Source organism: Sycon ciliatum, chromosome 13, assembly GCF_964019385.1.
Source record: "Sycon ciliatum chromosome 13, ocSycCili1.1, whole genome shotgun sequence".
Lineage (NCBI taxonomy): Eukaryota > Metazoa > Porifera > Calcarea > Leucosolenida > Sycettidae > Sycon > Sycon ciliatum.
In genome coordinates, this window is record NC_088655.1 from 1,599,973 (window position 1) to 1,622,263 (window position 22,291).

General features: G+C 50.4%; 2 protein-coding genes across 3 annotated transcripts in view; one reads left to right on the forward strand and one right to left on the reverse strand.

Annotated features, from left to right (window-relative positions):
- Positions 1 to 629: 629 nt before the first annotated feature.
- On the reverse strand, positions 630 to 19,347 carry LOC135829559 (uncharacterized). Of its 2 annotated transcripts, none has more exons than XR_010555855.1 (5): positions 18,940 to 19,347; positions 16,726 to 16,827; positions 14,182 to 14,246; positions 2,189 to 2,243; positions 630 to 1,429 (listed from the first exon to the last, which is right to left on the reverse strand). XR_010555855.1 is itself a non-coding variant. In XM_065341954.1 (5 exons), the coding sequence occupies exons 1-5, from the start codon at positions 17,160 to 17,162 to the stop codon at positions 1,400 to 1,402; spliced, it is 357 nt and encodes a 118-aa protein (XP_065198026.1). In that variant the 5' UTR covers positions 17,163 to 17,793; the 3' UTR covers positions 630 to 1,399. The 2 variants fall into 2 exon arrangements, 1 of the variants encoding a protein (XP_065198026.1); XM_065341954.1 differs by lacking the exon at positions 18,940 to 19,347 and adding an exon at positions 17,041 to 17,793 and having other exon boundaries at positions 14,182 to 14,229.
- A 275-nt stretch (positions 19,348 to 19,622) lies between these two features.
- LOC135829849 (NLR family CARD domain-containing protein 3-like) overlaps positions 19,623 to 22,291 on the forward strand; it is a 3,382-nt gene continuing 713 nt past the window's right edge. The window contains exon 1 of the mRNA XM_065342233.1: positions 19,623 to 22,291. This exon is cut by the window's right edge and continues 713 nt beyond it. Within this exon, the coding sequence (XP_065198305.1) occupies positions 19,759 to 22,291 (2,533 nt within the window). The 5' untranslated portion in view covers positions 19,623 to 19,758.

Below are 22,291 nucleotides of genomic sequence, written 5' to 3' on the forward strand. Positions count from 1 at the left end.
GCACTAGTTGATAGAACACCTGTATAAGTACAGGCTGTACATCTAGCATTTTCCAAAATAGCACTCCGTACTTCGAGGCTGCAGCCGTTTTGCATGCAACGTTGTATGTGTTGATCGGTTGACAGCATGTGACAAAGCCGAGGACATACTAGTGTATCAGGAGCACTGTTTTTTAACACAGTGCGTCCCCCGCCTTGTCATGTTAATTTATCAAACAAGGCTTACCTATACCAACATTATACATGTAGGGCTGTGCATGCTTTCAAAATTCTTCCTTGTTGAAGTAGAATACCGTGCTTGTGGGGGCTTTAGTAGTTCCTTTGCCAGATGTTCTATGCGTATCTCAATGACTTATCAGTTTCAGCACTTGGGCAAGGCACATTCGGGCCTACACATGTAGCCTTGAATTCTGGCTTGGAGGCATTATTTATCTATTTTCATGGCTGCTAGGTTCATCCTTAGTTAAGAGTTATTTCTCCGTGATTCGCTAATGAGTCCACAAAGGACGAAACAGCTAGACAGTACTAGTGCTGTCCCCAGATCGTGTATTCTAAATCCATAATACTGACGCTTAATCTCCAGACAGCTGTTTCAGCCTTTTTTAGGTCCCATCAGTGGAGCTCAGAGCGGGAGGTTAAACAAATGGCAATACGGTCTATATGAAATGAACAAAAAAAGCAATTTGAAAATGGCTCAAAGCATCAAAGTCAGCGAGCTATCTGCAAGACACGCACAAAGAGAGCTTTGCACGAAGGCAGATACATATTACATATACCTTTGACACTAACCAAAAAGAGTGCTCAATCAAGTCAACGCAAGGCAGCGTAATGCGGTGATCGAGTCTATAAAAAGCTATAGTGACATGTAGCCAGGCCCCCAGCACAATAAGCTGACTTGCATCATGCTAAAATCGTTCACACAAATCTCTTATAATAATTATTATATAGATTGCAGGATAGGGTGGTTGCACCAGGAAGTGCTGTCTCTGCGATAGTGGGACCAGCCAAGATTGCAGTACAGTCGTCCACCATCAATCCAGCACTTCATTGGCCCACGCCCTCGATACACCAGCATGATTTCCGGAGTTATTACCATTCATTGATACATGCCCCACCCCCCAGTTCTTCGGCACCTGACCCGAGTTCTATTTGGGCCGCACTACTTTGTAGCAGTCATACTATAGTACTAGAACTGGATGCACGTGATATCCACTGGAGCTGGCGCTGGCCATGAGCTGACCCACCGCCGTGCCTCCCAGTGTCAATTTTGCTTATGTGATCCTACCACAATCTGGAACATTATCAGTACTCGCCTCTGTTGACTTGCCAGCACTAGTTCTGGTGGATCCGGGCATGTTTCTGCCTTCTCTTAAGCATGTATTCTCCTGCAGGTGCATCTTTCACCTCCTTCTAATGCGCGAGCACATTTTCTGTGGAGATTCAACGACACATAGACCAGAAAATACAGAACGGAACAGTGGCTGCCAATGCGACACAAGTACCACATAGACCTAAAAACTCATAAGTACCCTGGGAGTTAGATGCATTTACGGGCAGTATGCCAGGATTTGCGCAGCTAATTTAAAATCAGATTAGCAATGCTGTGTGCTACCTAGGTGGCATCTTGGACTCAAAAACCAACCGATTGTGGTCCAACCCAACCGACAGCGTTGTCGGTGGGTTCCGATTGGCAGGTGTTGGATGGACGTATGATCCATGCGTCCCCACAAGCAATGAGAAGTTAACAATGCCACTAAGGATATAATATCGCGGACAGCAGTACAATGAAACTGGGCCATTCATTATCAGCAATATCAGGGGTATATCCCATCCGATAAGACGTACAGCTCGTGTATGGCAGACTTTACAGCAGGTCCCGACATAGCTTGCCCCGTGCCCTTTACCACTCCTGGGCCAAAACTGTTGTACAATACTCGAGAGGGTCTAGCCTAGTGAGTGTGAATAGAACCTGGCAAACCATATCTCCAAGTGATTCACATGTTGGTATATTCTCCGTTATCATACATCAATTCCGAGCAATTTGACACCCGAATATTCTCGCACCACTACTGCTGAAGTATTGACCACAAACCATGTTCCATTTGACTTACAAAAGGAACTTGCAAAAAGGCATGAGAGCACTGGAATCCGTAAAGACTCTCGCATTATTTATTAGCCACCATACATACCTTTCGGGAAGTCGTGTTGGAAGCAGCATGCTCGGAGAGCAGAGCTGAGTGAGATCTGCATACAGTAACACAGCGACAATGAACCACATGAACAGAAGGAAGCAGTCGTATCCGTACACATCTGAATATGCGCTTATGGGAGGAAAATCCGTGCGACAAAAGAGGACCGTGTTATGCAGGTGTATATCTTACCCGGGTACGTACTAAGTGAGTTCCACCATACGTATATAATTTTATTGCAATTGAATCACTTGACTGACTGGAGCCAAAAATATCAATTGGCACTTACTCCGGTTACCCGAATGTTTCGGTACCACTATCATTAGGTTTTTTGCAATCGAACCAAGTCATAGTTGAGTCATTTTCAATGCGTTAGGTGTTACCTGACGTGCTCACTGCATCAGCCGCTATGTCAGATTCCACCAGGCATGCACCAAACCAGGCGCAATGCGCACACTGATGATGGTGGTTGGCACACAACGAGCAGTAGTAAAAGTGAAAGGACTTTTTGCATGTGATTTTGTTGTAATTTGTGCCAGTCGAATTGTCTCAGTGTAACTAGTTTATCGTTAGCTTACTAGTTTGTTTATACAAAAGAGAAAGACCAAGGAACTACAAGTTACGCTATACTGTCCACTAACACCACCAGTTACTAAACAATCAGCTCATGCGATAGCTATTGCACGACACTGAACAGCTCTAGCACATCTTGGATGCGCACTCCAACAGCCTTGTGGACGACGACCGTCACTGGAGAATCGGTCCGTCGCTCCACCAGCCCGGCGGCACAGTGGACAGTGCCTTGGGGGTGTCAGGCATGGATCAGGCTGATAAGGACGTGGTGGAGACGGAAATGATGTTTGCAAGGAAGAATGATGATATGCGTATGTGCTCTCCGCCAGTTGTTGAAGCAACAGTCCGGCAGTGGAAAGTCGGCAAGGTTAAAATAAGTGACCAACTGGGTGAAAGTACACCAAATGTGGCCCATCTCTTGAATGGTGCGGACCACGGCAAGGACCTGAAGTTGAAGGTTGTCAATGGCAACACCGCATGGTCAACGTCAATGGGAACATCAAGCCATCAAGTTGGTGGAACTATGGAATGTCCGTCGCAGGCTGCAGCGACAGGGTAACGTGCTCAGGGAAGAGTACAGCGACGATGATCAGCTGTGTCTTGCACGCAGTCATGTTGATCGTGGCGTGCAGAACAACAGAGTCAGTTGCGGTATTCGTACATTTGTCTGTTTAGGATTGTGATCCCCAGGAAGTCCTTTCGTGAGGAGTGATGTCACGCAACGAGCAGTAGTCAAAGTGAAAGGACTTCTTGCATGTGATTTTGTTGTAATTTTGTAAGGTGTTGTTACTGAATTGTTTCTACTACTACTAGCTTAATTAACCACCCCTGCATCCAACCCTTGGCATGCTACAACCGACAACCGTTGCAAACTTGGGTGAGAGAATACATACAGTAGATTCAGTATAAACATTGGAAAGAAGATCATCGAAAGAATGAAAAAGGCAGCTGCATCAGCATGCAGCTGCGCATCAAAATCAAATGTAAAGATGGCGACCATGAACGACTGCGACGTGGATAAACTGCAAAACAAACTAGTGCAGCGACACTGACTCGAATGAGTAAAGAAGCGGAGAAGACGAAACGGCAAGGAAAGCGGATCGCTACGATCGCTCAAATGCACTAGCCTAGAGCGTGCATAGCGCATGCAGTCAAACGGTCACGTGATAAGTGCCTACACAAGTCATACGTCATACTAGTAATAATGCAGTTGACAAAGAAAAGGAAACAAAGCTGAGCGCGAGGCAAACAAATCTGCAGAGCGCGAAAATATAAACACATTGAACGAAGGATTTGTTTGAGAACAAAATGCACAGGCAGACAAAGAAGAAACAGTTCGAAGCTAGAATCAATGTCCGTGTTCCTTAGAATCAATCATGGAGAAAGCTAACTAAGAGTAACTACCTCTGTCACGCAAGACCGGACCTAAACACCTACGAAGTAAGAATTGATGTGTTACGAGAAATACGTGTAGTGAAATAAATTGGTATGCATTGCATCGTGACACAACTTGCCAAGCTGCATGTACGTGATTGTAAATGTACAAACAACATGCAACGTCGTAGTAAGCACAATCGTAACTCGTGAATTCCGTGTTGTTGACTCAAGGCAAGCAGTACCTCGTGTACACGTTGACAACGACGAACGAATTGATTAGACTCTGATAATAAATACTAATAATATGAAAGAACAACAAAACGTAAATGTCACCTACGATTACACAACACCTCTCCCCCAGGTGAATTTACAAGGAGAGGCGAACAGGGGGGCGAATCGAAGCACGATCGCGCAACCCATAACCATGCTGAACGACAGGAATAGGCCAATCTAGACTGACTAGCGATTCCTCCTCCTCGGGCAACTCAGCAACAGGAGCTGGAACATTAAGAACAGCAGGCTCACGAACGGGAACAGACTTCAACAGGGCGACATTGACAGTCTTGTCTCGACGACCAGGCTTCGAAATACTAACAGTGGAGGGTGAAACAACAGACTGTACAACCCAACCGTCCTCGAAAGCAGACTGACGTTTCTGGTGACGGTCAGGACGCAACAACAGGACACAATCACCAACCTGGTAAGGGCACGGTTGGACGGGCTCGATAAAGTCTGTTCGGGACAAAGCATCATCCACCAAATCTCGAATGCGTGCTGAACGAGCAGACAGGGTATCCACCCAATGACTCGCCGAGTACAGCAATGGCTCGGATGCAATTAACAGATGAGGTGGCTGCCAACCAACCATAGCTTGCATGGGCGACAGGCCAGTTGCACTATGGGGGCGATTACGGTAGCAGTACAAGAGCATGTCAAGGTCCAACAGCCAATCACCAGTGCACGAACCTAAAACCTTGCGCATCAGCCCGAGCACAGTGCGATTCATGCGCTCCGCAGACCCTTGTGATTGCGGGTGACGCACAGCACCAGTACGAACAGTAACACCCATAACCGAAAACAGGGAAGACACAACGGCATTGCAAAATTCCGTACCATTATCCGTACGAACACAATCTGGTGCACCCCAGACCTGACACATCCGCACAAAAGCAGCAGCAACAGAAGCAGCATCATGGCGCTGTAGCGGAGCAATTTCAACCCACTTGGTGAAAGTGTCAACACACACCAAGACACAATGAAAGGGGGAACCATTACTCGAGCCAAGCTCTAGAACATCTAACACCACCTCACCCCATGGGCGACCAGAAATAGCATGACGCGAAGCAGCAACAGACGGACCACGACGAGGGTTAGCAGCACTGCATTGCAAACACTGAGACACAAAACTCTGACACACAGACGCAAGACCAGGAAAGAAGCAGCACTGACGCAACATATAGTACATCTTCTCCCAAGAGCCATGACCAGACACTTCATGAGCATTAGAAACCACAGCAGAGACTAACGCAGCAGGCACAACAGGAACTATCAAAATGCCATCAACAGGCGATTTGACAGACCGATACAATACACCATCATCAAGCAACAACTGCGTACGAACATTACGGTACTCACTGGGTAGTGGCTGATCATGTTGAAGGCCACGGATGACGGACTGTAGCGTAGCGTCATCGGCCTGAGCTGCGGTAATGTCGGTCAAACGAAGTGCACACGGCAGGTGGACACTTGGCGCAGCGGCGACACACTCATCCGGATCAGCAGCAGGCGGCGGCTCAGGAACATCAGGCGGCTGCTCAGAACGCTGCAACAACGACTTGGCACGCTGATTCCACAGGTCCGGAACACGGGTGAGAACGTCGGCACGGTTCTCTGCACTGGGCACCCACTCGATTCGTGCACGTAAACCAGTTACATCGAGTAGATCAGCAAGGACCTGGAGACGCCGTTGAATGAGAACATCATTCAACCCCTTAGTCCGCACTCGCTGGGCATTGGTGAACACTTGGTCCAACCAGGCAGCGACTGTCTTGGAGTCGGTTTTGACCAGCAAATCCCGCACATTCCATGACACTGCAAGCTTGACGCCCTTGATGGCCGCGTCCAGCTCAGCCACGTTGATGTGGCAACGATCGCTGACTTGGCGCATCCACGTGCCATCTTAAACCACGTCACCCCCGATCTCCAACGACGCACCGAGGGCAAGGTCCGAAGCATCGCACCACACAGTAGCAGAACTGGTCAGATCCGCATGCCATACACCATGCACCGGATCATGATTGTGGAGCCTTTGCTGCAGGTCAACACATATCTGCAGCAACTCAGGTGACACCGTGTCGTCCCAGCCGCGACTCTCTAGGCATGCCAAACGCTTCGCCATACTGCACGCGGGCCGCAGCCAACCAACGACGGGGTAATGGCTGGTGAGACGCCCACACCACTGAAACACCTTGCGCTTGGTGAGTGGCTCATCAAACGCTGTCTTGACTCCGTCACGGCGGCGCCACTCAGTACGGCCATCTGGCGGCGTTGACAACTGCAAGCCGAGAACACGAGAGGTGGGCATTGGTTCCGCCGGCTTGGTCTCCAGCCCATAGCTAGCCAGGCGCGCAGTCACCGTCTCTGTCAGGGCAACAGGTACACGAACGTCGTCAATATAGTTGTCGACGTCATCAAACTCTCGAGTCACCCAGCGCACAATGTTGTCCATAAATTTCGGCGCAATGTTCAGGCCGAATCCCATCCGCGTCATGACGTAAGAGCGACCTCGCCATACCACGACCTGGTAGCGCAGCAGATCAGGGTGAACACGAACCTGAAGGTATGCCTTCTTCAGATCAACCAGGACATAACCATCAGGGCCCTTGACGCGCCACGACCGCAGCGTCTCGGCACATGCTGGGGCGTCTAGACCAGGACTTGAGATCAGTCGTTCGTTCAGTAGCCGGTAGTCCAGACACTGACGGACAGGTGTGCTGGCCTTGTGCGGCTGGCTGACTGCCAACAACGGCAAGACGCATTCCGGAGCACCATGAACAGCCTCGTCGTGAGGCACCATCCACCCGGCATCGATCCAGCCCTGGATCTCTGCACCAAACTTGCGCTCTTCCTCGTCTGTCAGTTTGGAGCGGGAATACTCACCGATCCCGTGGCCGACTGGTGCATGCGGTGGCTTGCCATCTCGCCATTGCCAGTTGAGGGTCCAGCAACGCTGCGTGGCGTCCCAACGTACTGACCCATCGTCGGACGTCAGGATGATGTCGTCCCCGTCGGTCTGACAGCTGACATGCCGCAGTGGAACGTCGGCCACACTAGCTGTCACGTCGGCATGCTGGCCGAGCGTCACGCAGCACAAGCTGCCATCGTCATCGTAGCGCAGGTGCAGACCCCCACGCTGCGCAATAGTGTCAGACCCGAGCAGAACATCAGTGCCGACCACAGACAGACTTGGAACGACGAGAACCTCCATGGCGACAGCGGGGATACTGACACAATCATCTTCCCGGACGAACTTCAACAGCGCACTGCCCAGGATACGCAAGGGTTGGCCATCCAGCGCCACCACTGGTTGGCCCGTGTGGGCCGTCACAGGAGTCCCGAGCTGGTCGACAAGTGCCGACGTCACCAACGTCCGGGTAGAACCAGTGTCTATGACGGACCGCACACGGACTCCCGATGCAGTGTCACAGGACACATCAACAAAGACCTTCGGCAATCCCGGCCGTGCCAGATTCGCCATGCACAGGCACCTGTCAGACTGCACTGGCTCTGCAGCTGCTGCCGAGGACTGTGCCAAAGAGGCGAGGAACTTGCGGCGCAACCGACAGTCCCTCTTCATGTGGCCCTCTTGATCGCAAAAGAAGCACATAAGCGGTCTCTGCTCCTTGGGAGGAGGGCGTGGCTTCTCATTGCCCCTCTGCTGCCGTCCGCCCTTCTGGTACCGGCGATGTGGACAGTTGCGCTGGACGTGCCCCACCTCATTGCAGTTGAAGCACAACACACTGGACTGGCGAAGTTCCGGAGCAGCAGCGGCAACAGCTCCCGATACACTGGCACGCTTGCGGCAGGAGTCGTCCGTAGATCGCAGAGCACGGACTTTGGCGACGCACTTAGTGACAGTCAGGTCTGACTCCGTGCTCGCCATGCGCACCTGCCGTCCATAGTCCAAGGACAGGCCATCCAACAATTGCTCGAGCAACACCATATCCTTGTCGTCGGCACATGTGTGGCCGGACAGCGCCAATAAGCGCTTCAGGTCGGTGACGTAGGTATCCACGGGCTCATCGTCCCGGAGCGTCCGCGCTTTAAATTGGCGGAACGCATCCGCGGGGGTCATGGTGTAAGCAGACTCCAGGGCCTTCTTTACTGCTGATTCACTGGCCTTGTCAGTATCAGACAACTGCTCAAACAGGTGGAAGGCATCACCATCCAAAAACAATGGCAACGATGCCATGCGGTCGGTTTCCGTCGACAGTTTCTGTAATCGGCACAGAACCAAAAACTTCCTCCAAAACAACTGGAAGTCTTCGCCTTTTCCTTTGAACGCTCTCAAGTAACCATCCATTTTGATGGATGCCATGGTTACACTGCCACTGCACTGGTGTAGCTCAAACCAACACCACAAACACTACAAATACTCAAATTCACTCAACTGCCTCCTGCAGTTCTACACGAGCACTCGACCGGTCCTGAGGCTCTGTTCGATCGGGTTTCGGTACCACTTGTTACTGAATTGTTTCTACTACTACTAGCTTAATTAACCACCCCTGCATCCAACCCTTGGCATGCTACAACCGACAACCGTTGCAAACTTGGGTGAGAGAATACATACAGTAGATTCAGTATAAACATTGGAAAGAAGATCATCGAAAGAATGAAAAAGGCAGCTGCATCAGCATGCAGCTGCGCATCAAAATCAAATGTAAAGATGGCGACCATGAACGACTGCGACGTGGATAAACTGCAAAACAAACTTGTGCAGTGACACTGACTCGAATGAGTAAAGAAGCGGAGAAGACGAAACGGCAAGGAAAGCGGATCGCTACGATCGCTCAAATGCACTAGCCTAGAGCGTGCATAGCGCATGCAGTCAAACGGTCACGTGATAAGTGCGTACACAAGTCATACGTCATACTAGTAATAATGCAGTTGACAAAGAAAAGGAAACAAAGCTGAGCGCGAGGCAAACAAATCTGCAGAGCGCGAAAATATAAACACATTGAACGAAGGATTTGTTTGAGAACAAAATGCACAGGCAGACAAAGAAGAAACAGTTCGAAGCTAGAATCAATGTCCGTGTTCCTTAGAATCAATCATGGAGAAAGCTAACTAAGAGTAACTACCTCTGTCACGCAAGACCGGACCTAAACACCTACGAAGTAAGAATTGATGTGTTACGAGAAATACGTGTAGTGAAATAAATTGGTATGCATTGCATCGTGACACAACTTGCCAAGCTGCATGTACGTGATTGTAAATGTACAAACAACATGCAACGTCGTAGTAAGCACAATCGTAACTCGTGAATTCCGTGTTGTTGACTCAAGGCAAGCAGTACCTCGTGTACACGTTGACAACGACGAACGAATTGATAAGACTCTGATAATAAATACTAATAATATGAAAGAACAACAAAACGTAAATGTCACCTACGATTACACAACAGTGTGGTGGCAGAACTTTCAGCTGGTAGTGGGTGATGGGCTGTCTGTGTGACAACAATTACGGGCTTGACGAACGACATAATTATGGCGAGTCGATCTTTGGCCAGTTGCTGAGTTGGAGATCGTCACCGTAGACCCAGAGATCTGGTCCACGGTCCAGGGGTTGGGATCCCACTGTGGTGAGAGCTTGTGTGCCTGCTCATTGCGGCGTAAGACGCACTGACCAGGAGTGAGGATGAGGGCGTTTGACCGGCGGGTGGCATTGGCAGCGTCGCACTGGGATTGGCGGAATTGCTGGTCACGGTGGGCAGCTGAAGGCAAGTCTGGTGCGGCTGCCGTAATGCAGGGTATGCTGTCGCGGATGGGGCGACCAAACATGAGTGTTGCCGGTGCCTCGTGAGTGGCAGGGTGTGGCGTGGTGCGGTACGCTAGGAGCCATTGGTCAAATGCAACATTGATGTCTTCGCCAGCTAGTTTGGCAGTTCGCAGAACTTTGCCAATGGTACGGTTGAGGCACTCGACTGCTCCGTTTGCTTGTGGCCACAAAGGAGGGGTGTGGCGGTGCTGGATAGCGTGTTGCGCGAGGAAATCAGCAAAAGCCGAAGAACGGAACTGAGGACTGTTGTCCGAGACTAGCTCTTCGGGCAAGCTGAACATGGATAATGTAGAGCGCAGAGCTACAACACCGGCCGTAGTGGGTGTCGTGCTGAACACGTTGATGACCGGGTAGCGAGTCAACTGGTCGATAGTGGCAAGCAGGTGCTGACCGTTTGGCATGGGTCCATACAAAATTACAAATCGACGAAGACTCGTTGCCACGGCTTGGTGGACGGTGGTGTGGGCACGGACTCCCGGACGTAGCGGTGTCGTTGAGAGAGTTGCTTGGCACGGAATACATTGCCGGCAGAGTGCTTCGGCTTCAGTAGCCATGTTGGGCCACCCAACATTGCTGTTGAGCCGTTGCTTGGTGCAGACAATATCTTGGTGGCCCGCATGTGTAAGCTGCAGGGTAAGCCGTTGGAGGGCCGTGGGAATGACGAGACGGTCGTTGCGGAGTAGGAGACCGTCACTCTCAGACAGTTCATGGCGGAGGGCAAAGTACGGGCGGACCGTGGTGTGGCTGGAATCCCAGCGGCCAGATTGCAGAGAGGAAAGGATGGCTTGCAGTGTGGTGTCTGCGGTGGTGGCGTCCACAATCTCCTTCAGAGCCAACGCATTCGGCTTAGCTGCCGTAGCTAGGGCATGTATGTACGCAGTGTCTTCCTGTGCGCCGATGTTTGGCAAGTCGGGATGAGGATTGCGACTGACGACGTCGGCCGGGTTTTCTGGGCCAGGCTTGTACTGGAGCTGGAAGCTGAGATCCTGCAGGCGGAGGACCATGCGCTCAATTCATGGTGGAGGTCTCGATCCGACAGCCTTGAGTTGCAGGAGCGGCTTGTGGTCGGTGACAACGGTGAACTGTGGATCACCTTGTCAAGTCGTGGTGAAAGCGAAGGCAGACAAACTTGACACCCAATGCTTCCCGTTCAGTTTGAGAATATTGCTGCTCGACGCCGGAGAGTGCACGGCTGGCGAATGCTACAGGTGCATCGTGGCCGTTGTCTTGGCGTGGACACAGGATTGCGCCGAGGCCGGTGCGTCGACATACAGTGATGTGTTGCGGTCAAAGTATTGCAGCATGCAATCTTCGGCGATGGCCTTCTTCAGTGCATCAAATGATTGCTGCTCAACATCAGTTCAACGCCAAACAGTACCTTTCTTAGTGAGAGCAGGGAGTGGCGTGGTGAGATCGGCCATGTTACGAATGTAACGGCGGAGGAAGTTGGTGAGACCCAGGAAACTCTGTATGTCGCTGACGCAAGATGGCGTAGAGAATGTAGCCACAGACTGCTGGTGGCTGGGAGAGGCGCGGATGCCCTTGTCGGAGTAGACGCTAGCCATGAACTTGAGCCGAGGCTTGAGGATGTGACATTTGTGACATTTGGCTCGGTTGAGTGTAACGTTGTGATCTTGGAGCCGCTGGAGGCAGGCGGCGAGTCGTCGGTTGTGCTCTTCGACGCTCTTACCAAAGTTGAAGATGTTGTCGTGGACGTTCTTCACACCGTCGAGGCCAGCGAGCCATGGCGTCCAGTGTGCGCTGTAGGATCTCGGATGCGGACGATACGCCCATGGGCAGACGTTTACAGTGCAAAACTGCGTAGCGACGTGACTCAGGGTGGCCTGGCTCTCCACAGCGGTAGCAGAGCGATGTGCTGGATTCCCGCCGGCCTGGAGCGCGAGTGGCGACTGGGGCAGGTGGCTGGTGGTACGAGTTTGCAGCTGGATGTGGCGAAGACTGCATCGGTCGACGCGACGGAGTTGAAACAGTAGCAGGAGGCGGCTGTGTCCTTTTGTAGAACGGTGGCTGATGACGGAGGGCATTGATCGAGTCTTGTGTGCGCCGGAACGCCGTCGTCTGTTCCACTGACGCTTCAAATGCTCTGGCGGCCTTGAGCGCCTTGGCGAGATCAAGGGACCCAGTCTCCAGCAGTTTTCTGCGGAGTGGATCGGACGTGCATCCTGCCACAATTTGATCACAGAGAGCCACGTTCTTCTGGGCATCGTCGGCGAAGCTGCAGGTCGTTGCCGATGCCAGCAAACGAGTATAAAACGTGTCTAATGTTTCGCCAGGCTGCTGGGTGACCTGCCGGAAGTGGAAGCGGGCCATGCTGGGGCTCTGCTTCGACTGAAAGTAGTCGGCAGCGGCGGTTATGAGGCCGTCGAGATCGTTGCCAGTGTTGGCTAACGTAGGGACGAGCTGCTGGATGTCCTTGCCGGCCACATACTGGAAAGTGTCTCTCTGGCGAGTGTCATCCGAGATGCCGGCTGCTGCGACATAGAGTTGGAAACACCGTTCCCAGGCAGGAAAATGGGCAGCAGCATCGTAGAGACTGCTGTAGATCGGGAATGGCTCCGGAGGCGGTAGTGACAGTAGGGACATGGCGAGGATCAGGCGTTTGCTCGCAGCGCCAATGTAATGTTGTTCTCTTGCTGTATTCCAAACAACAACTAACTCGGAGCTCCGGAAAGCTCCGCAATAGTGAGGTTTTGCATTCCGAATTTCGGCTTGGCGTTCTTTGGTAATTTGTCGAACATCAAAATGTCGAATTTTCGCACCGACGTTTGTTTTGCAAGTCGAAAATGATGTGTTTTGATTTCGTGAGCCCCAGCATCAGCAATGTCCTGTCCCGTGCTCCTTTTCTTGCTGATTCCGACAAACTTTGATCGCGCCCAAAGAGTCGAGGGCCAAACCTGCCTCCTCAGTCGCCTCAGAAAAACCAACTCCATGGCCAAGTCAAATTTTATGGGTATCGCCATAGTCTTTTCAGCCACACAGATGACGGTGAGGACACTCCAGGCGAAAGAGAGTAGACAGGCAGTGGAGAGGAGCAATCAGAGGTAGCTGACGATGCGGATGTCATCAAAGACGCCTGCGAAGCCATGCCAAGATAAGAAACCTCTTTGAATAAATCACGCGCTAGCGCTCTTCCACAAGAAAATTCATCCGAAAAATATGTTCGGCAAAGTGAGCTTTTTCCGAACAAACATGCCGCATCTTCGTGTGCATTTTTGACCTCGCTCCCGCGTGCCGAATCTTTTGCCGAATTTTGGAATGCAAAACCTCACTAATATGATGCCAACAGAATGTAATGGTGTGCGTGCATGCGTACAGAGTCGGTGCGTACCGACTGTCAGCACAGGTGTGGAAAGCAGCATATGTAAATGGATAGGAGCACAAACGGTGCCGCGTGCATATATGTGTCGGTAGAGCATGAGACTCTTAATCTCAGGGTCGTGGGTTTGAGCCCCACGTTGGGCGCCAAATGTCGTCTCGGTTGGAGAACGAGCTGCCTCTACTATACCCTCGCCACGCCACACATCAAACGGACTAGTCAAGTGTTTTTTCTCTAGAGCTAGAGAGAGAGCTATTCATTACTACACTTCAGGAGACGACGGGAGAACTGACAACTGACATGGCGAAAGGAAACATGATATCGGAAAGTGGTGCCCTCATCAGCACAAAAAGTGGCGTACTCGATATCATATCAGCACAAAAAGGTGCACGTGTCAGCAATACAACAAAGCAGCGCAGCAGTATGTACGGGTCAGCATCACAGAAACACAAATACAGCAGCAGGTACGACAAAGAGACAACACGTGCAGCCACATGTACAACATATGGGTGTGACAGTCCATATATGTACGTGTGAACACTACACACGATGAGAACATGCAAAGTATGGAGACCCAGACTGTGTGGTCAGCAGGACACAGCCCGTACAGGATGGAACAGACAACTAAACGTAATATAGCACCACGTACCGGCGGACTAGTCGACGCTGATGGGAGAAGTGGCACCCCCTGAGGCAGCTACAGATGCTAGAACTCTACAGCCAGACCAACACCAATATAAAACAAAAAGGTACACCACACCAGGAAGCAAGTCAAATAAAGATGTGTGAACAACAGCCACACACCACAGAAAAGCATACAGAACAAAAACTCAATTACCGACACCATAGACACTGCAAAATCCAAACAGGAGGAAAATACTAACTCCCTGAGGACACTGAGCATGAGGCAAACGGGCAAGCAACCTCTTGCCGATGTTCCACCGTGTAACAACAACCGCGCTGGCCACCGGACTGTATGGTAGGGGTATTACACCTGGACCTCAAGACCAACGGGCGAAGGACAGCAGGCCGGGCCCAGGTAAATACAATGAGGAGCACTGTATACAACTACAGAAATAACCCAAACCCATGCCAATTTGACCAACATACCTTCCCTGCGCATCCATTCCTAGTGTACGGGTCTGAAAGATGAAAGATGGAGCGCTTGTATACACGGGCCCGGAAAGCCTGCTTCGGCCGCTCGGCAGCAGCTTCGTAGTGGTGGTCAAGGGTCGAAGACCGACGGATACGGATCAACTCCCCAGTGAACACACCTTTGCCCATACTACAGGGGTGGTTACTACCGACAAGCAGATACAGGAAACGATTGGTGAACTTGAAATGAGGCTTCACCGCCATGTATCCCTTACTACGGAAAACTGTGGTGTCCAGGAAATCAATGCCATCAGGTGCCAGTTCATGAGAAAACTTGAGGGCCGAACACTTATTAATCCTATCTAAAGTGCGCTGAGCTTGACCTTCGCAACCATGCAATGATAAAGCGTCTATAAACCTGAACCTCTAAACCCTCCCCCTCTAAGATCGGCAAAACGTACTGCTTCTCCAAATACAGCATAACAATGTCGGCATAGACCACTGCTGCAGGCGAACCCATGGCAGTCCCTGGCCTTGGATCTGCCGAAACACATCGTTACCATACACGAACTCATTTTTCTTCCGAATGACTGACATCAAGGAAGTCACTGCTTGTAATAACCATGTACGAAGGGCGAGGGGCATCCACCTTGTACAACTGTGTGTGATATACCACGACAACCGAGCTCGTTGGGGATGTTGGTGTAGTAAAGGCTGGTCACATCTATGCTCAATTATAAATGATCGTCCCGCACAGGCAAACCTTCTACCAAGTTGATGAAATCCGCAGTTGAGGTCAGAACAGTACTTTCCTCACATACATACGGGTTCAGTAGAAAGTCAGTGAACTCAGCGGGATAGTAGCCAGGACTATTTAGATTAACAATAGGCCTAACCTTCAGGACCCAGGGCTTATGTGTTTTGAGAAGTCTCCTGAAAACGGGCATGCGCCCCCGGTGCGACTAAGAACAGTGACATAATATATTATATTAGTGGGCATACGATGCTCAATGCGATGCCTAGTCATGGTGAGTAAAGAATTGACTCGGGTCGCTCACACGAAGTCTCAACACAGCCTTGAGCCTGTTGGTTGCCATCGGCAGTCTAGCCGCATGCTCATCTAGCCCCTCAGGCAAAAAAAACAGTCATTTATAATGTTTGGCATTGTGATGCTGGGCACGACCTATATCATCATAGTGAGATCAGTCCAGGACTACTATCACAATAGACTGCCTTTGAATATGCCCGAGTCTGATTGCGTTCTAATTCCCAAACTATGTGCTGCATGTGTACACTCCGCCTATGGTTAGTCTACTCCAGAACAACGCCTGGAGAGGTTCATTGGGGGCATGATGTCCCCCCACCCCATTCCCCCCTTGCCCCCTGCACCTGAAGTACCGGTATTGCCCCCCCCCCCTCCCCAAACAAATTACAGGACACAGATGGAGCACTGGGGAGCACGTAGCAGTAGGAAAAGTTGACGATGCCAGTGCAGACACGCCTGATCTCGGTCACCACACTGGCACCGTATAGTCTCCAAGGGACATAGCTACCAGAGAACACACAGAATGGGAGTATATAGTGCTATCTCGGTGGATAGACAACCTCCTATACACAAAAATCTACTGATAGAGTTCTGTGTAGACCCTATGTGCACATATGTGTGGATGAGTACTGGTAAACGGACAGCTAACCCTAGTCTAAGTAAAATAAAGGTAGAATGTAGACCCTGGGCAAAAAAATAAGTAAATAAAAATATTGACTAGTTTGAGGGAAAGACACAAACGGGAAAAGTCTGAAGAAAAAATTGACTGTCACCAAAAAAATAATAATAGCTACACACACGAGGGAACTCGGATGGAGAGCCAAGGATTAAAATTGAAAAAGAGGACCATCAGTTTACGAGTTATCCGTTTTGTCCAACACTAACGGATATAAACGTGATGCAGCTAAGCATCAGGTCGTTGAATGTCATGATCTCATCAGTCAGTTTTTGTGCTAATTGTTGCACATTTTTGACTCAGCAGTATTCTGCATATAACCGTTAGTGTTGGACAAAACGGATAACTTGTAAACATGAGGGAACACTCATCCTTACCCAAGTCCCAACGTCAGCACTCGGCGCTGCTCCGAACCAAGAGGGACACTGGAGAGATTGTCCATCAGCTCCTCTCTTGTCCTGCGATCAAATCGCCTAATGCTAAACACAAGAAGATAGGAAAGGCAAGTAGAATAAATAAATCAATAAAATATTAAACAACAAAACAAGTTTGAACAGCTGCAAACGTAATGGACGATTCGAACAAGACCAATGATATACCTAGCAATAAGTGTGCAGAGTGTGCAGCCCAAGGATAATCATCCCACGGCAAAGTTTATTGTTTAGGGCATAGACTCGCAGTAACAGGCTCACCTTTGCTGCATCTCACACCGCTTCACACGGTAATCTACTGTATCACCATGGTAATTTCTGTTGCACATTGCTGCTTGTTTAACAAAAGGCAGAAAACACACCGAATTTCCAGGAATTACCATGGTGATACGGTACTTTAGCTTGAACCTATTGTATGACGGGTTTTCTATGATTGATAATGACCCAGAGAGAAACTAAACCGGTATCGAATTCCAGTCAGCGACGCAATTCTTCTGAGGTGTAAAGTGACTTCAGGAATATGTTGCAGAAAACTGCGATGCATGCTGATTATTTACTGTGCCCTATTGTGCACAATATACCAGGTGTGTTACTCAGGGATGAAGTAGATGCACACACGTGCCGGGCATCACGGCACAGGTTAGGTTTGCTACTAGCCGCTGCAGTGTACTTGTGGTCCGAACTTGCACTCTACTCAACTCTGCATACGCAAAGAGTGCTGGTGCCGAAATGAACCAGAAGGGTGCTGAGTGGGACGCAACAACACTGACTCTGTCTACCCATGTACACAGATATGATAGGGTATGCAGTACCTGCTCTAAGATTTAACACAAACCGGGTACACGTCTACCTGGCACAATTCCTGCAACACTGGGCCAGAGCCAGATGCGTTCAAGTGCGGCTACTGTGTGTCAGGGAGTCGTAAACTTACTTTCGACTTCCTGATGTACATGATTGTACATGTACATGTATGAACGTACTCGCACTGGGCACTCTGGCCGCACGCATCTGCACGCGTATGCAGCCTGTCGGTGGCGGTATACCCTCCAACGGTATAAAAAAGTATAGTACTCGACAGGACTTCCGACCAGGTCGCAGGTAACCCAGTGTTCTTTTTCCAAAAGGTCCAAGTACTCACAAACAGGGCCACTGACCCGGCTCTGGAGCAGACACTGGTAATCTAGGTCCAAGTTTGCTCGATTATGTTCTGACGCTTCATGTGCTTTCAAAGCCAAGGTTTCTCACTTTCTTCGCAAGCTCTTTTAGTCTTGAGAGTTGACAACTGCTTATGGTTGTGTTGGCAGAAAACATGTCAGCTAATCTGACAACCGTCCAACCCCATTTTACTGGTAAGTAGTCAGCGAGTGGCTTTGATGGGGCCATACAGTACTAGATTTGAAAATACGCAGCATATTTGTGCTTCCTTTTTGAAAACACGTTCTCGCTCGAAGGGTTTCTAAACTTTATCCCTGCGCTCATTGATGGAGTTCATCGATGGAGTTGCCAGCGGCACTCTACAGAAGAACAATGTTGTCAAGTTTTTTATGAAAAATTGTCAAACATTTTCAAATTGCTATAAGTTTGGTTAGGGCCGGGTTCCACTGCGGCTCCGCAGCTCCGCTGCTCCACGGTACTTGGCTGCATGCAGCAGAGCGGCGCGGTTCCAGTGACACTCGCCATTCACGGTAGCGCGATCGTGCTCGACGTTTTTTCTATGACATTTAGCCTGCCTGCGCGAGCGTGAAATCCAAAAAAATCCTCGTGTTCTGGCCTGTGCAACGAATTAAAATTCCCCCGAATAAAACAATTAAGTGCGGGAAACAATGCAAGCCGTGACCGCGGCTTGCATTTTTTTGTATCAAGCAGCGAAGCGAAAGCTGGTGATGAGCCGCGGCCTCGCTGGACCAGCTCGTAATGATGACGTTTCATGCCGTGGATGATGTGCGGCGGAGCGGCAGTGGAACCCAGCCCTTAGGCAAAGGAAATTTGTCATTAATTTGTTTATGCTGCATAGATGGAGAGCTGCACACTCTGGCTTATGGACTCTCGCCTACAGTGTAGTCGTACTGCTAGTGTACTGGCATTACAGAAGACACGAAAAACGAGAACATAATTATGGCGAGAAAGTAATTACTGGCTAAGAATTGCCCTAAGACTTACCGCGTCTCAGTGCTCCATACCAGGAAGTAGTACAATACCTACTCCCTGCTCCATACGAGTGTTTTCTCCTCATTCTCTGCATCCTTTACCCCAGGAGTCTCGTCCATTTAGCGGCTCAAATGCTTGAGCTCCGGATAGCGGAAAATAGCTCGTCGTCCATTAGCGGCTCTAATAGTACCTGGTCTGAAGTGTCGCAGTCTAGCACAACTATGATTTTTTCCAGGAGGGTAAGGGTTGCAAACCCAAAGAGACCCTAAGCTTCGTCTATCAAACAAAACAATTGCCCTAAAAAATGGAAGAGGAAAAGAGTGAGCGAGCTGGTCTGAGCGCGCTACTTTTCAAAAAATAGAAGCTGAAAGCCATCAAAGTCAAAGCATTCTGGCTAGCGCGTTTGTGTATGTCACGAGCGCTAGCGCGCTAGTCGCAGCAAACGCGTTTAACGCTCACAGGCCAGAGTTAGCGCTATTTGGGCTGTTTGCCGCACGCGGCAGCTGGATGGATCACGTGATCCAAGCTGACAAATAAGGTCCGATGGTTCAGCTACATTGAGCCACAAGCAATAGTCATTGTAGACACCAGCGAAAATTATAAAGCGAAAAACGCACGGGGAAAGACCGAGTCGCCGGCCAGCGCTGCCTACCCTGCCCCCGGCCGCGGCCCCGTGTTCATACTGATGTCAGTTTGATTGTACCACACAGTCCTGCACTCGGAGTTGTTCCGTTCACTTCATTCAGGTCATCAGATTTCCATCACTGAACTGAGAAACTGGGCTTTCGTCTTTCACACCCACCAGTGACCTGTTGTTGTGTTTTGAAAGCAATGGATGCGAAGGCTCAGGAGCCCGCCGCAAAGCGCAAGGCTCTGCTGCCTTCGTTGGTGAAAGCTAAGAAGAAGTTGTTGGAACAGGCTGAAGAGTCGGGAGTTCAGCTGAGCGGCGGCCTCGCTTCCGATGATCACATTCCGCTCGAACAGATATTCGTGAATTTGGCCTTTTTGTCTGAAAAGGAATTGAAAAGAGACTTTGATGAAGCGTTCTCGACGTATGCTGAGAGTCGTGAACACGCAGTGCAATTTAGCAAAGCCGATCGAATTGAATTGAAGAACCTGTTTCGTGCCGCAGCGTCGAGTGTTGACGACGTTTCCCATTCAAAAGGAAAATCTGCACCAGCAGCTACAGCGACCGAGCGACCGAATCTCTGTGGCAAGGTGTTACGGAATGTACTGGCGTACGGATCTGCTGGTAGTGGCAAGACCACAGTGTTTCTGCTCATGGTTCTATACCTGTGGAGCAGAGGCGAACTATGGCAGGAGGAATTCGATCTGGTCGTAGGACTGGAGCTTCGTAAAAAAGAGGTGAGAGCTGCCACTAGTCTTGCTGAGCTGCTGGCTGTGAAACTGGCGAGCCAGGGCCTGTCGCAGACTGAGATATTGGAGCTAGCAAACTACTTCGAGGATTCTCCAAGCCGTCTATGTGTCATCATGGACGGCTTGGATGAATGTGATTTCGCCAGCTGCAGTTTGTTCATGAGTGACTTGCTGAAACGTGAGGGCATGGTGAAGACACACGTGATCGTCACAAGCCGTCCATGCCAGGATGCATATCAACTATCGCAGTGTGGCAAATATCAGCAGAAGATCCAAGTACTCGGTTTCTCACCGGAGAACGTGAGGGAGTATGCAGAGAAGGTTCTCGGTAGACAGCGCGCTGAAATTCTGCTGGCAGAGCTGCAAAACAAGCCGGATGTGTCATGTCTTATGGCAACTCCCATGTTCGCAGCCCTAACATGTGAGCTTTTCAAGAGCAACAATGCCGTGTGGAAGTGCAGTGCATCCCTGTACGAATCGTTACTGCGCCGAGTAGTAGAGCGTGCTGGTGGTGCGGTTCGCGAGTCGATTTCACTGGCACCCAGCAAAGTGGTCCAGTCGCTACAGGAACTGGGGCGTTTTGCGTTTCGCATGCTGCTGGGGAAAAGGATGGTGTTCAACACGGCTGACGTCAAGAACTCCCACTTGAGCAAGGATGCAATGAGCTTGGGTCTTCTACAAACATGCCAGGGCACAATGTCTACGGACGTTCGGCAATACCGCTTCTGCCATCTGTCACTGCAGGAGTTCCTGGCGGCATGGTTTCAGGCGGAATGCGTGGTGAAAGAAAGACATCACGCCATTGCACTGGTACGGCGACTGGGCGCGTACGATGGCCATATGGCAATGTTCTGGAAGTTTCTCATTGCTCTATGCCCGGAAGACGTGTCGCTGACCATCATGGAGGAGCTATGGCGTGTGCAGTGTGCGGATCCCATACCACTGGATCCTAGCGGTGAGGCGGACGAATCCACCAAACGAGCTAATAGATGGGCCAGCGACGGGCGAGAGGAGCGGGCTTCCAACGCGACTACTACAGCTACCAGACATGCTGCCACTGCCGCTAGACGTGCTGCCACCGCCGCTAAGCTAGCCGAGGACATGCGCAACGACTCAAGTGTCCTGACCGGTGAGATGGAGATGGCAAAGGTCCACGACCGTCTTTGCCAGATACTGAAGGCCGAGCACATGACAGTCCTCGCCGACATTCTCCTCATTCCTCGGCATGACCGTGGCAAGGGCCATGGTGGGGAACGTGTGCGCCGTTCCATGCCCATCAGCCGAGAGCCCACAGACGCGCTATTCCTAAAGACTCTCCTGACGGTGTGGATGGAGAACGGCAGTGTTGCAAATGGCACTGTGCTGCTGGAAGCGCTATCCCAGGTGGATGCCGTGCTGGCGCGGCCGTGCGAGAGTCTCCTTCATCCCGCTGCTATGCTGCTGAGTCGTGAATCCCTGCAAGCTGCTCCTTCTGGCATTGTAAGTCTAGCTGATGCTGCTGCTGTCGCTGCTCATGCACATTCTTCTATACGTAGGTTGTTTGTTCATCTTGTTGTGGCATATCATGAGCATGCAGAGTATCACGGTGTTTCCTGCAACTGGACACATCCTTTCTTTCGTACTATGCTTGCATCAAAGCTCATTCTCAATGGCGTTTCTCTTTCTTCTCATGAATGTGTTGCTCTCAGTTCTTTACTGCGTGACTATACATGTAGTGATTTGGAGGAAGTCGACCTCAACTTTTGTCGTATTGGCGATGAGTCATTTCACAGCTTGTCAGCAGGCTTACAGAGGTGTAGCAGTGTACGTGTACTAGATCTAGATTATAATGCTATTCACGATGGTCAGGCATTGTCCTCCGTGATTTCAGCCATGTCTGCTAGTCTTGTGGTTGTGAGTGTCACTGGTAACCCTGTTGGTGTGAGTGGTTTTGTGTCGGTGTGCCGTGCACTTAGTCAGTGTAAGAATGTACACAAAGTCTATGCCC